The sequence below is a fragment of the Corythoichthys intestinalis genome, chromosome 12, assembly GCF_030265065.1.
Source record: "Corythoichthys intestinalis isolate RoL2023-P3 chromosome 12, ASM3026506v1, whole genome shotgun sequence".
Lineage (NCBI taxonomy): Eukaryota > Metazoa > Chordata > Actinopteri > Syngnathiformes > Syngnathidae > Corythoichthys > Corythoichthys intestinalis.
Genome location: NC_080406.1, coordinates 44,512,941 through 44,527,669, shown reverse-complemented (window position 1 = coordinate 44,527,669; position 14,729 = coordinate 44,512,941). Strand labels below are relative to the sequence as shown.

The following is a 14,729-nucleotide window of genomic DNA, read 5'->3' as shown; positions in this document are numbered from 1 at the left end:
CAGCTACTGCAGTTGCTCTCCAGAGAAAGAAAAAGCAAATGTTAGCCCACAGCAAAGAAAAAAACGTAGCTGCTTTTCCATTAGCTGGGACGTTGACATAACAGAAGTTAACCCAAAAAGCATTGAGAGGTCTGACTTTGTCAGTGCTTTTGGGGACTTTTGATACTTAAGCTGACTGCAACACATACACATAAAAGTGTCATAATACCACAAAATCATGACAATTATTTAACATCTGTGGTTCTTTCTCTGATTAGGAGGCGCAGCAGAACTCTTTGCTGGGCATGGAAATGGCTGACTATGAACGCTTGGTCAAAGAACTCAATGCCAAAATTTCAGAAAAGGATGTGTGCTCTGAAGAGTTACAGGCTCAAATAACCGGACTGACTGAGAAGGAGGAAACACTTAAACGAGAAATTGGTAAGTTTGATGGTAGAAGTCCAGTCGTGTGGCTCTTTTCATTCTTCTGCTGTGAATTTAGTTTGACCAAGTCATTTAAAGCAACACTTGGTAACTTGTCAACCTTTATAAAATATTTTTCATAACTTTTGTGATAATACATCCACTGAAGACTACAGTAATTTTCGGACCAAAAGCGTCTACTTTTTTCCTTTATTATGAATCCTGCAGCTCACAGTCCAGTGCAGCTTATTTGTTGATTTATTTGGATTAGTAGGCAACCAATGCCTACTAGCATGCATTGTAGCACTACAGATGTACATAACAATCAAAATTCATCTTCTGTGCTAATTATTCAGTTACTGTTCCAGTTGTTTCATTAATTGATTGTTATGGTATTTGGTAACACTTTATTTGACAGCGGCGTCATAAGACTGTCATAAGACCATCATTATGACAGAAGTCATGCGAACTCCATTTATGTCCAGTGCGGATCTTTTAAATCCATTCAAGAGTGAGATAATTTGTCGAATACTACTAAATGACATCTGTTATAAGCATTCATTAATGCTGATGACAGGGTCATGTCATTAGGATTGTCTTATGGCGCCACTGTCGAATAAAGTGTTACCAAATACCATAACTAGCAATTAATGAAACAACTGGAACAGTAACTTAATAAATAATTAGCACAAAACATGATTTTTGATTGTTATTTACATCTGTAGTGCTGCAGTGCATGCTTGGAGGCATGTTGGACAACAACAGTGTTGACAGCAGGTGGCAGAAGAGGTTGACTGTCTCCCCCAAGGGAGCAGTGATAGCCAAATGAATCTTTGCAGCCAATTTGTGCAAAGCTTCTTGGTGGTTCATTTTGGCTTCTGACCGTCCTATGATGCCACTATCTGATGAAGTGTTTCCAGTTAATATGTTTTGGTGTAAATATCCCATTATCCAGTGAGGACAGCTGCGGCTTATAGTCGAGTGCGGCTTATTTCTGAACAATTGCCCTTTTCGTGTCACATTTGGTGGGTGGCGGCCTATAGTCAGGTGCGCCTCATAATGAGAAAATTACAGTAGTTGAAAGACACTTTTTTTTTTTTTTTGAGGGGGTCTGTGTCGCTTTCAACGGCACTAATTAACTTTTAGGAGGGTGGCAGGAACCCTGCCACACAAAAAAAGTACAAATATGCCGACCGCATTACGATCAAAGTCATATGGTATTGTTTAGCCACAAGTTACAACTGGATTCATTACCTTAATACTAACACTAATTCATTCTTCACACAGCCGCTGGAAAAACAAATGTTGTATAATCCATTTGGATGCGACCGGGAGGTCGATTTTTGATTGATTGATGATTATACGACACTGCAGGTGTGCGCTGGTCCTCAGGGGAAACGAAGTCTTCCTTAAGGCAAAACACTACTGGTTTTGTCTACCGGCGTTGATAAAATCGACCAAAACTGAAAAGTTACCAAGTGTTTCTTTAAACTGGAAAGACTGGCCATGTTTTAATGCCACTGACGGTGCTAGATGTCAATGCATTTTGACTGGGAGGGGCCAATGAATTAATATTTCTCATCAATCAGTCAATGAGCTAATTTGTTTGCTGTGCAGAACATTTGAAGTCGCAGTTGGACCAAACAGAAGACAAAGCTTCCAAGATTAAACTACTGCTAGTGAAAGCTAAGAAGGAGCTGTCTGATGCGAAGCTGCAGGTTTGTTTCTCTGCCACTTTGTGTGCAAATGAACGTTATGTAATGTTAGTGTGTTCTTGCTGGGTTGGTTTTGATGTTTTTACACAAACAGGAAAACTCCTTAGCGGTGTTGCAGGCCTCATTAAGAGGGGAACTGGAGGCCAACCAGCAGCAACTAGAAAGCACAAAAGTAACACATTTTCAAAAAGCCTCTACAAGATCACAGTGAGCTTGAAAAATACCAAATTACAATGTTCATTTTTTTCATGTGAGATCGAGCTGTGTGATGCGAGTGCTGAACGCCTTCGTCTACAAGACCAACTCAGGTCTGCATTGGACCAGCAACAAAAGACCAGAAGCTCTCTGCAGGAAAGAATTGATAGCCTACAGCAGGAGCGAGACATTGCTAAGGTAGAAACGCATTCTTACAACCTGTTTGACATGTTGACTATTGTATATAAAAGCCATGATTTTGTTCTGCTATGAAACAATAAATGCAGTCACAAACTCTCCATGTATTTCGAAACACATAAAACTAAAACCCCAAAATATAATGCCAACCAAGAGCTTGTTCGGCAATAAATTGACATCCTTTTTTGTATGTTGTCTTTAGGCTGAACTTGTGGCAACTGCTGAGGAGTTTGAGAGTTATAAGGTCCGAGTACACAATGTGCTAAAGCAGCAAAAAAGCAAACTCAATGGACAGAATGAAAGTGATGCTGCCAGGCTAGAAAGGTAAAAATATTTGAAACACAGCTGTGTCATTTGAAATGAGTGATAGGCGCTAGCAGAAATTAAAACTGATGACTGATGTAAATGTGTTGCGTTTCTGCCAGGGAGCAGTTATCAACTCAGGTGAACCAGCTGAGTTCCAGCCTGGGAGAGAGTCAGCAAAGTCTCCAGAGCTGCACTGCAGAGCTACAGCAGCTCCAGAGTGAACACGACACTCTTTTGGAACGACACAACAAACTTTTGCAGGAAAATGTTCACAAAGAGGCCGAGATCCGTGAGAGGTAAGCTCATTTTAGACAGTGACCTAATATTTTTTTCCCCCTGTTTTCTTCTATTCAGTTTGCCACTCTTAATCCATTTCTTCTGAATACTAATGGCTCCTGGCAAATTCCCGCTTCTCTCCAGACTGCTGTCAGTGCAGTCGCAGAACGTGGATCTGCAGTCAGAGCTGGCTCAGGCTCAAGCTGACTCATCTTCCCAGATTGAGACCCAGCGACAGACGCACAGGGAGCAGTTGAGGAAGCTGCAGGATGAACACCGCGCCACAGTTGAGACTTTGCAGGGTCAGCTGACTCGTGTTGAGGAGCAGTTATTCAACTTGCAGAGTCAGAATAGTGAGTATAAGGGACAATTTTTAACATGTATACTGTATATGTGTGTATATAGATGTGTATATACATAAATATGGCGGAAAACACTCAGGTGAGTTGGTTCCGCTCAGAGACCCCCAATTTGGCCAACTTTCCAAATTGTCCGATATGCACGTGTGATACTTCATTGAAAAGCTTAAAATCTCAATTTTCTGGGGGAAGAAAAAATTTGAACAGGAGGGCATTTTAAATTTTTTTTTTTTAAACAGCAAAACCCTATCTCTGGGGTGTCCAAACTTTTTGCAAATGGGGCCAGATTTGGTGTGGTAAAAATGTGGGGGGCCGACCTTGGCTGACGTCCTTTACGTAGAACAATGTATTCAAGCAAATTTTAGCAGCCCATTCTGTGTGTCACATTTGCTTTGTTTTTTTTTTTTTAATTCATAATTTCAACAATCTCGCAACTAGCCTTTGTGGGGTTCTCTTTTGACTCTCGGGCTCTTGCAAAATACTGCTGTGAAATTGAACTAGCTTCAAGTTGCTTCAATTTCTCGCTGCTTATCTTCCCTGTAATCTGGTCGTATATGTCAGCGTGTCTCGTTTGGTAATATCGCTTCACATTTTGAACTCTTTAAAAACAGCAACTGTCTCTTTGCGAATGAGGCAGACACAGTTGTTGTGTATTTTAATGAAGAAATAGTCCAATTTCCACCTATCCTTGAAGCGTCGGCCGTCGCAGTCAACTTTTTTTGTTGATTGTCGCTATTTTAAAAAATTGGAGGTAAAGGATCACATGAAGTAATGTTGCTTGGAGTGCTGCTGCCTTTTAGTGGGTCAATGAGGAGCAAGCTACTTCATATGCTGGTAGCTGTACTGCTGACCAATTTATTAAGTGTGCAGGCCAGACGTTATTGATTTTATGACAGAGGCTGGGGGCCGGATGAAATTTGACCACGGGCCGCATTTGGCCCCGGGGCCGGACTTTGGACATGACTGCCCTATCTGGATTTTCTTTTTCATATATTTACTCTTTTAAATGTTTTTTTTTGTTTTTTTTGTTTGGATCGATTATTTATCATCTAACATATCGGGGAAAATGCGACAGTAACAAAAAAAATACAATTAAGCGATAGTTATGAGGTAGATATCCGTGACTTTTTTTTTACAGACACCAGTTTTTTCATTGTGGCGTAATATGTTTAAAAATATGTGAGTGAATAATTTTTTTAAAAAGAAATATTTGGCTTTCAAAGACCAAAACAGTGCTACATTAGTGAAATTAAAACATGTATAATACTAGCCCATCAGTAAGAAAGTAAAAATACAATGAATAAACTTTTATAAACCCTGATTTTTGGCTTTCAAAGGCCAAACAGTGCAACTTTCTTAAAAATTATAAGTAATAATAATTGATCACAGCATCCTGTCTCTCTATTAGCCTCCTCCTCTGTGTACCAGCAGCAACACACTAGCCACTTAGCTTAGCTTACTTTGCTTGCTTCTACAACATTTTTGAATAGGCTTGCCACCCGTCTTTTGAAATAAGGAATCGTTCCTAATTGGGAATTAAAAGTTGTGTTCCGTATTGAACCAATACGGAATAAATTAGTTTAATAGGAGTTTTGGGAATGTCCCTTTTTATCGTCGCCTGTACCGCTTTGAGCGCGAGTGGGGCGTCCCTTATTTCTATTTCTGAAAGGTGGCAACCTTACTTTTGAAACAGGTCTCAAATTACTGCGGCATTTCTTTCAGTAAAAGACGATAAAAGTAAAGTAGACAAGGTAAGCTGACCAGGGTTTGTTGCTCCGGTCCAGCCCCCTTTCTCTTGGTAGCAGTTGCTGCTGTTGTAGCTACAAACTCTTTGTGTTCGTTCACGTTTCGTCTTCAAATGTTTTATCGGGTTCGAGGTATTGAAACTGGCCAATTTAACCCCACCTCTCGAAACTTTCAGGCCGCAAATTTTGCATGCAGCCATTGTACTAGACGGAGATTATAAGATGAAATATTTCCAGACCGCTGACATTTTCCTTTCGTAGTTTGTTTTTCTTACATATGAAAAGCTGCCCTGGCATTGGTTAAGAGCGGCTATTGGCCCGTTCTCATTGGTCTAGAGCAGGCCAATAGCGATATCTGCTTGGCGTGCCAAGTGATCACGTGTCATCACACAACAGAGAGTGTAGTGAGCATCAGAAGAAAAAAAGGCTGCGGTCAAGTGTTATAATACTGGACCGGTAAATGGTATCGGCGCCCTCTTTGTTGGTACTCTCCGATAACGATACCACCATTTCGGGCCGGATCGGCCCCCCCCTCCGGTTGATACTGGTGTCGGTGCATCTTTAGTTCTTACTGGCATTTTTGTTTTTAACAGATATTAAATTTACAAACTAAATAAATAAATACATTGTGTTCATTTAGTAATGTTTGACTTAACTCTCTAAACTCTGACTAGAGCAGGGGTGGGCAATTAATTCCACAAAGGGCCGCAGTGGGTGCGGGTTTTTGTTGCAACCCATTAAGAGGGCACCTTTTCACCAATCTGCTGTTATACAAGTGCAATCAGTCGATTGTAGTCAGGTGCTTCTCATTTCTGCTGAAACCGCATTGGTTAAACTATCTGTGCTGGGTCAGTTGGAACAAAGACAAGGACCCACTGCAGCCCTCGAGGACCGGTTTGCCCACCCCTGGACTAGAGCATAAAAACATTTTTTTAAATTGCAAATTTGAATAAAACTTTTCCTTACCCCTTCAAACTGGACTTGAAGTTAGGTACGTACATAAGTTTTTCCAAGCGAGATTCGAACTCAGACCTTAATACAAGGAAAACTGTTTCACAGTTAACTATGTTAACACACAAAATAACAGGTCCCCAGAGAATTTAATAATTTATGCATACCTAACCTTATGTATGACTATTTTTGAAAATTTAAAATATAAATAGTCCTATAAAGATCTTGCAACCACAAACTTGGTCATCACATTGTGGTTCATGTAAGCCACAGTATTTACATTTGGTATACACGTGTGGCTTACTTGACCCAAAATCTAATGGATGGTCTCAATTATAATTATTATTTTCATGACCAATCATCATTATCATGACTCCTGATAACACTCAGAATTTTTTTTTTTCCCCACAATATTTAACTCATTGCATGCCACTGAAAACAATAGGCCTCCAGGTCATTTAAACTGGAGGACTGGCTGTGGATGCTCATATTTCACTGCCATTGACTGTGCTAGATGTCCAATCCATTTTGACTGGGAGGGCTTGCGATGTTTCGCTGTCAACCTCTCGCAGTCAAAATGAATTGGACGTCTTGCGCTGTCAGTGGCAGCCAATGAATAACTATTTTCCCTATAACGGGTTAAATATGTACAACGGAACCGAGACAGCACCATCTGCTGAAGTAGACAACACTGGTCCCAAAGATAACATCAAAGTTTGAAGTTTTCGATCTTGTTAAGTCTGAGAAATGATGCAAGAGAGAAGTGAGGATGGCAAGTCGTTGGTGTGTTTATCGGCTGGTAGCTCATTCATCACTTCCCACACAGCTGCCGAGTGGAATCAAAACATAAAATACACACACATATACACACACAAACATACACCAAGGGCTTGGAAATGTCAGGTGTTGGCGACAGCGCTCTGCTCCGATCCCGCCTTTCAGTGTGGCGAGTAGCTCACCGTGCCATCTGGACAGGCGCATCATTAGTGACTCGTACATGCGTGCCAGACTGTGAAGATGGGCCCAATGTTAGTCCTTATGAAAGTCATATTTCAGTCAGACACTGTTTGAATTTGGTGATGGCTAAATGCTGGAGGGTTAAAAGGTTTTACTGGCCAACAGTGAGAGGACAATTCAGAGGCCATGAATATGAAAGTTAATTGTAGCTTTGCCTTGCCTTGAATAAAAAAATGTGTCCCCTTTAGGCTCGGTGTTGGTTCAGTCAAGCAGAAAGTCCACCGATGCTCAGCGTAGAACTGGAGACCAGAACCAGGCAGTGCCCCCGAGTGACCCTCAGTCGATGGATAGGGAGGAGTGTGAAGGCATGGAGACCGTGGAGAATGAAAGCACCTCCCCTGCATCACTACTCTCTCTGGAGCACCTTCTCACATCACCAGACCCCAAGCAAGGTGGGCTCAAACCACAGTCATAACATTTCCTTGTGCATTTTTTAATTTTACAGGATTCAGGGTTTTTCTCATAAATCCTGCAAAGCCTGGTGGGTAGAGAATCCAACTGGTGGCCCATTATATTGTTCGGGAGGAAAGAAATAAAAATGTTGACTGAAATTTAAAATTTTTGACCATTATGTGAAAAATCTAGTCTGACAAAAAGGAACAGTCTTAAAATAGTTTTAACAAACCAAAATACAATGCATATATGCTCTTGTTGCATATCTTGTTTTTTTTTTTTTTTTTAAAGGCATAGCAGAGAGGCAAGAGAAGCCTAGCGACCCACCAGGCTTAGTAAGCACTAAGGGTACCCTGAGCATTATTTACTTGCAGAAAGCAATAAATTGAAGAATACTTAGACCTTCAGGGCCTTACACATACCATTTAAACAAGTCCTTAAATTACTAAAATGATCATTTGGTTTAAATATTAGTGTTATTTTTCAAGTTTGTCCTTGTTTTGGTCTCCAGAGCCATTTGAGTGGACTGTGGAGCCCACAAAAGAGGAGCTTATTCTCAAATTGAGCACAGCCACACGCAGTCTGGAGCACATGAACAGCCTGCTGCATGAAACCGAGGCTACCAATGCTGTTCTCATGGAGCAGATCAATGTAAGTGTGGCAAATCTTAAACTCAAGATCTCAAAAATTTTATCAACATACAGTAAGTGACAAATGTTAAGATCTCAAAAAATGTTCTATTTTAAATGTGCATTTTGTTTCGTAATTTTTATTTTTTAAATGCATCTACTAGCCTCCATATTCACATCTTTTCACTCTTGAGAATGTCAACATTCTCCAGAATTTAGATCAACGGTGGCCACACCAACCTTATTCACTAACAAAACTAGACGTCTTGTTCATAATATCATTTTTCCAGAAATTTAAAACTTAAGAAAAACTGGATTGGATCGATACCTGTATGTATAAATATCTTGTGTCAATTGCTATAAACTAGGAATGCAGCTATCGATTATTTTAGTAGTCAAATAATCTATCAACTAGTTAGTTTGAATAATTGAGTAATCAGGATTAGGAACATTTAATGCGTTGGTAGAATCAATTTTAGGAGATGTAAAAGGCTTGCTAAGATTGTACATTTATAGGAGCTATAAATATGAATATAATAAAATTCCCTAGTGTTTCTTCAAACTACACAGATTTGCACTTTCATTTAAAAATACATTAAAATAGCTGAGTTTAGCCTCAATTGGCTAACTTGCATCGCAAAAGTCCGCTACATTAAATGCTATGAAATGCTAATGTTTTTTTTTTTTTTTTTACAATGCTCTTAACAAATTATACAAATAATATATATATATATATATTTTTTTTTTTTTTTAACTGCTAAATATAGGCTACATATAAACTACAATTGTATTAAAAAAAACATTAACTCAAACAAAAACTTACCTTATGTTGGTCTTAATAGTGAGCAACTGGATTCAGCCATGTTAAATTGTAGCGGAGGATGTTCGTGAGTCTGTCATGTCGGCTGCTCATGGCACTTGTCACTCTGACCTGGACACAGTGCGTCAGAGTTCCCCTCCTGAACACAACACCTCCCACATTAGTTCCATGGGTGAATTATGTTGAGAGTATGTAGCCTGGAAATTCAGACTCACTGCTGTTCCAGCAATAGTTTGGCGACCGTCCCTCAAATCAAATTCCCAGGGTGGAGCAAGCCACAGCTAACAGACAGCGGAGTGGACCAATCAGTGACAGACGGGCGTGACGTTGGTAAAGCGACAAGAAACTCTAGCGCGAGCGGAGAAGTTTATTCAACATGGCTAGCGCAAGACAGACTGTTGTCAATGACGTGTCGGTGTTTTTTTTCATTTAAAACTGACTTTACCGCGGATCGGAACATATTCTCGGCTCTCCCGTTCGCCATCTGTGTTGTTGAGGAGATGACTTCTGACGCGCAAGAGTGACGTTTCTCGTTAAGAACACAACACGCAAATAAACAAATCTGATTGCACGGAGGATTTCGTTCAGGCTCGAAAGGCCATTAAGGAGCTGGGTCCCAGACTATTCTCACTGTGTTTGAAAAATACAGGGAGAAACGCCTGGCCATGCCAGGCAAGAGAGTATGTAGTGGTCAGTACAATATCGTATTCACTATTGCCACTAGAGGGCAGTGTATCCACCCAAATCAATAAAACTAAAGGCAAAGACTTTCAAGGGAACCTCGGACTTAGACCTGTAGGCTTTAATGACCCACAATTGTTCTCTTTTACGTTAGTAGGAACACATATAATATTGCCATTGACTTAAAAATCTATAATACAGTATTTAGTACATATTTTGACCTATGGAGGGCGCAATGTTTTATGCGTTCAATGCGCGCTCGGAGTGGTGACGTCGTTTTTCACTGTCGCTAGACGATCACTACCGGTATTCCGCAATTCCTTCCACACGGTGAGACGTCCGACACATGGGCACATCTGTTAAAAGTGGCGAGAACTTACTATTTGTGTTTTTATTGAGTCTTTACCTCTTCATTGCCTCGAAATACGTTTTGCATGTTTTTCCCTCTCATACTTTTAGGCATTTTCTTGCGGTAGCTTGAAAGCAGATTGTTGATCTGTTGACCACAGTCACGTAGCGTATTTAAACCACCCTTATTGTATATTACTTCATTTAAGCATTTTCTTAAGGCATCTTTAGTATGTTCTGTCTGTATGCATCTGAACAAAATAAGCACACGGTAGTGCTTTGTGTGTCAAACTGGCCTCTTGTAGAAGTTTCACCGGTTTAGCACATTTTGGCAGAACACTAGTTTTGTCATACTCTTCTCATGACATCCCGTCTTTCCTGTTCATTTTGCTTTTGCTGCTCGTTTTGTGAAATATTGACAGTGCTGTCATGCTCATTAATGTTCCTCTTGGGATCAAACTGAAAGGGTTCTACAGATGTTTATGTCGCTAGTCAAACTCTGGAAGCGTTGGCAGCATAACCCAGTGACGTCACTGCCCTGCGACATCAACAACAATGGCAACCTATCAGTTGCTAACTACCAAAACTAATTTTACAAATCGTATAAAAACAAAAACATCAAGAGGGGTTTTACCGTAATATCAAATTATTTTAAAGAACTGAAAGTCTTTCTATCTGTGGATCCCTCTCAAAAAAAAAAATTTCAACACCACTCTAATTATATGAATACTCGAAGCAGCAAATCTTGATTCGAAGCTTTTTTCTAATCGAATTACTTTAGTTAATCGTTGCAGCACTACTATAGACTTTAGAGTTCAATTTGAAAGATTTTTCGTGATTTTTAATTAACAAAATGCGTTGGAGGCAACATCGTACACTGACATCAAAGAAAATCCATATCGACTAGTGGTGGAAAAACATTAAATTGCATTTATTGTTAATGTTCACACATTGAGTAAGATTTTTTTTACAACTCTTGGCACTTGCATATCTAGAAGTCATTTTATAGAGGACGGTATGCCCCCACAGTTACATCAAAAAGTTCAGTATTGTTAATAGTGCCTTCTTTATCCAGTAGAAAGTAGAACTTTTGTCCCTTGATTTTGAGGGGAATGAATGAGGGGGACTCGTGTCTGTGGGCGTGACAGGCGACCTGGGACAACGGGGCTGTTATTCTCCAGCCTCGGCCCATTCCTAGCGGTGACTGCGTGGTAACAGATACCATCCTTCCACCTTGGTGTAAAACCACCTGACAGACAGAACGCCGACAAAACAGGATTCCCAGTCCCAGTATGCCAGCTCCTATTGTCGCGCATCCCAGCGTGAAGCCGTACCTCCAGGTGCTGGAGCCCAGGTTCATTTCAAAACTCCACATACCAGCCAAGGCGGGGCTGGTGGGAGCTTTTCGTTTCTCCTCCTGGGCAGTGGTCCCCGTGTCTCTGAGCCCGGTGTAGGCAAAGTGCGCTAGGTAAGTCCAGAAAACACACTGGCCCCCGCAGAAGACCGACAGAAGGCGGAAGAAGCTTGTCCTGTCGTGGTGGAACAGCGTGACGTCTCTGGACGGCTGAGTGGAAGTGCAGAAGCGGTGTGCGAAAATACGTCGCCCCGGTCCGGCAAAACTCATATGGGCAAGACGAATTGACAGGCCGCTCACGGGAAACCTTGACCACAGCAGCGCGTTCCTTCGCTGGGTAGCAATCGGCCGGAGTTGACATAATGCGCCGCAAATTCGAAGTAAACTCATTTTATATAGTAGTGCACGTATCCTATTGAAAGAATAACGCTAACGACCGCCAAAGAGTAGGAATAATACAGGTATTTATCACAATTTTAAGTTGAGCAAACGATTTCTCCGACATTTAGGGCGCAGCCATTTTGTTTATGACGTCATGTAGTTTAACTAGGGAAAGTGCCGTTGTCCAAATTTAGTAGTTGGGACTGAAGTTGAGTTCATCTGCAGTGTTAGCAGCTCCTTTTCAGTGAATGCTGAAATTTCTTGTGTTAGCTTTAATATATATATAATTTTTAATGTCACTAATCTTTATACAGAAGTTACAATATTAGTTTTTAAATGTATATGACGGAAAATACTTGGGTGACTTGAGTTCCACTCGGAGACCCCCAATTTGGCCCCCATCACTGGAAACCTTAAAATCTCTATTTTCTGGGGGAAGAATTTTTTTGAACAGGAAGGTATTTTTTGACACCTTAAAAGTAGGTCAAATTATGTGAGTGAAAAATACATTTTTGAGACCTTTGAAATCTTTTAAGTTTCTCAATTAAAAAGGTTTTGGACATTCATCCTGGTTCATAATAAATAACGAACACTTCAAGATGATCCCCTTTGTCTACTCAAGTCTCTAGCTACGTCTACATTGGGACGGATAATGGCCTTAAACGTGTAATTAGTTGGACTAAACAGCATGTCGGCTACACTAGTAAACCTATTCCCCGGATTAGTTGTTAGATGGATAATATTACCCGCCACTTAATATAGACTGCTATCTCTGTACAACAATCGGATACTAAGGAAGTGACGTCATGCCGTCGGCATTTTTAGTGTGGCATGACGGCATCGTAAACAATGGAGGCGGATGATCACGACGTGGAATTTCTTGAACCTTCAAACTACATCGCAATAATATGCTTCAATTCAGTGCTCATTTGTGGTCCTCCCATCGCGGATAACGCGGTGCTGAGTGTTTTTTACAGAGCTCGTGTCCTGCGTTGTCTCCGATCAGCCAGCTGCGGGGCTGGCCTCTCCCAACTCAATGCCGACCAAGCATGAGTATATAAAAATGCATAGAGGAAAATTAAACCCTGAAAAGAGTGACCTGCATGGTACCCCCAGTCAAAAAGGCGCGCAATCAGTTTTTTTCCATGACATTTCTGCCTGTCAACACTGTCCCCACTTCCAGGATCGTCCCAGTTATGCACAAGCACTCCTGGTTGCGGCTTCTAGGAAATATACACAGCGCCACACTATATGCTTGTATTTGTTATTTTCCAAGTGGTGAGAGCGCAACTGAACATCGATTGTAACATGCCAAGTAACAATGTCAGGCTTTCGTTGTTTTCTAAAGATTTATTTCAATCACAACTTGGCGACTGCTCGGAAAAGCGTGCTCTACCTTCACTCTCGCTCCTGCATGATGCGTTCAATAGCGTTCACGAAAAAAACAGTGATCACAAAATAATGACAGTCTAGAACACAGGTGTCAAACCGATTCCAGAAAGGGCCTAGTGGGTGCGGTTTTGCTTTCCAACCAATGAAGAGGACACCTTTTCACCAATTAGATCTTTTACATGTGTAATCAGTTAAACTTTGTCAGGTGCTGCTTGTTTCAGCAGGAAGTTCATTGGTAAAACTCTCTGCGCATTATCGGTTGGAACAAAATCCAGCACCCACTAGGCCCTTTCTGGAATCGGTTTGACAACTGTGGTCTAGAACGTGTGGTAATTTCGAAAGAGTTTCTGGTTCAGAGGTAAACAGCGCGGCCGATAACGTAACATGAAGCTGCTCCTTTCCTCGCATGCATAAAATGCGCAAATGCAGGCATACAGGCAGGCAGAAGCGGGGGGGCCTTAAATGCACCTTAAACGTAAGTGTGGACAGGTATAAAAATATTCGGCAAAATACCCTGGAGAAAATGATCTGTCCTAGCGTAGCCTCTGATAATCAATATGGATGCACTAAGACATGTGGGTGGATGTACAATAACCAAGGAAATTGATGTGTGAGTGAATGTAGATTAAATTTTGCGCTGTTTTATTTTGTAAATAAACATGGCTAAACGGGGAGTTGTTGCTTTATAGTTAATGATAACTTTACAGCATACATTTTTTGATTCGGCTTAATTTTAATCTGTGCAAAGAAAATCATTTCCAGGGGAATTTTAGGGGTTAAATTCCAATACCATAAGTATTTTAATTTTGCAGTGGGCTTATAAAATATTTTTTCAATTATGATTAAAAAATTTCAATGCATGACTGTTTTGACTGAGAATAAAAGGCTCCATATGCAAGAAGGCAACATATAAATGTGAGTACATAACACTGTCTATTTATTGTATTTAACCTTGAAGCCTGGGATCTAGTCCTTAATATTTAAGCATTTAATGTACAGTGGGGCAAATAAGTATTTAGTCAACCACCAATTGTGCAAGGTCTCCTAATTGAAAAGATTAGAGAGGCCTGTAATTGTCAACATGGGTAAACTTCAACCATGAGAGACAGAATGTGGGGGAAAAAAACAAAATCGCATTGTTTGATTTTTAAAGATTTTTTTTTCCAAATTACAGTGGAAAATAAGTATTTGGTCACCTACACACAAGCAAGATTTCTGGCTGTCAAAGAGGTCTAATGTCTTCGAACGAGGTCTAACGAGGCTCCACTCGTTACCTGTAATAATGGCACATGTTTTAACTCATTCTCGGCATAAAAGACACCTGTCTACAACTTCAGTCAGTCACACTCCACTATGGCCAAGACCAAAGCTGTCGAAGGAATCCAGAGACAAAATTGTAGACCTGCACCAGGCTGGGAAGACTGAATCTGCAATAGTTTTACCTATTGGTGGCTTGGTGTAAAGAAATCAACTGTGGGAGCAATTGTTAGAAAATGGAAGACATACAAGACCACTGATTATCTCCCTCGATCTGGGGCTCCATACAAGATCTCACCCAGTGGCGTCA

At 40.7% G+C, this 14,729-nt stretch overlaps 2 protein-coding genes across 2 annotated transcripts in view; one reads left to right on the top strand and one right to left on the bottom strand.

The window, feature by feature from the left end:
* LOC130927370 (GRIP and coiled-coil domain-containing protein 2-like) overlaps positions 1–14,729 on the top strand; it is a 36,704-nt gene that overhangs the window by 15,101 nt on the left and 6,874 nt on the right. The window contains exons 14-22 of the mRNA XM_057853154.1: positions 258–420; positions 2,020–2,120; positions 2,212–2,289; positions 2,373–2,510; positions 2,713–2,834; positions 2,936–3,112; positions 3,237–3,445; positions 7,353–7,556; positions 8,069–8,208. Coding sequence (XP_057709137.1) covers positions 258–420; positions 2,020–2,120; positions 2,212–2,289; positions 2,373–2,510; positions 2,713–2,834; positions 2,936–3,112; positions 3,237–3,445; positions 7,353–7,556; positions 8,069–8,208 — 1,332 coding nt within the window. The remainder of the gene's footprint in view (positions 1–257; positions 421–2,019; positions 2,121–2,211; positions 2,290–2,372; positions 2,511–2,712; positions 2,835–2,935; positions 3,113–3,236; positions 3,446–7,352; positions 7,557–8,068; positions 8,209–14,729) is intronic.
* On the bottom strand, positions 10,872–11,926 carry LOC130927371 (transmembrane protein 223-like). The gene has a single exon (XM_057853155.1). It carries the CDS (start codon positions 11,777–11,779, stop codon positions 11,039–11,041), a length of 741 nt encoding a protein of 246 aa, XP_057709138.1. The 5' UTR covers positions 11,780–11,926; the 3' UTR covers positions 10,872–11,038.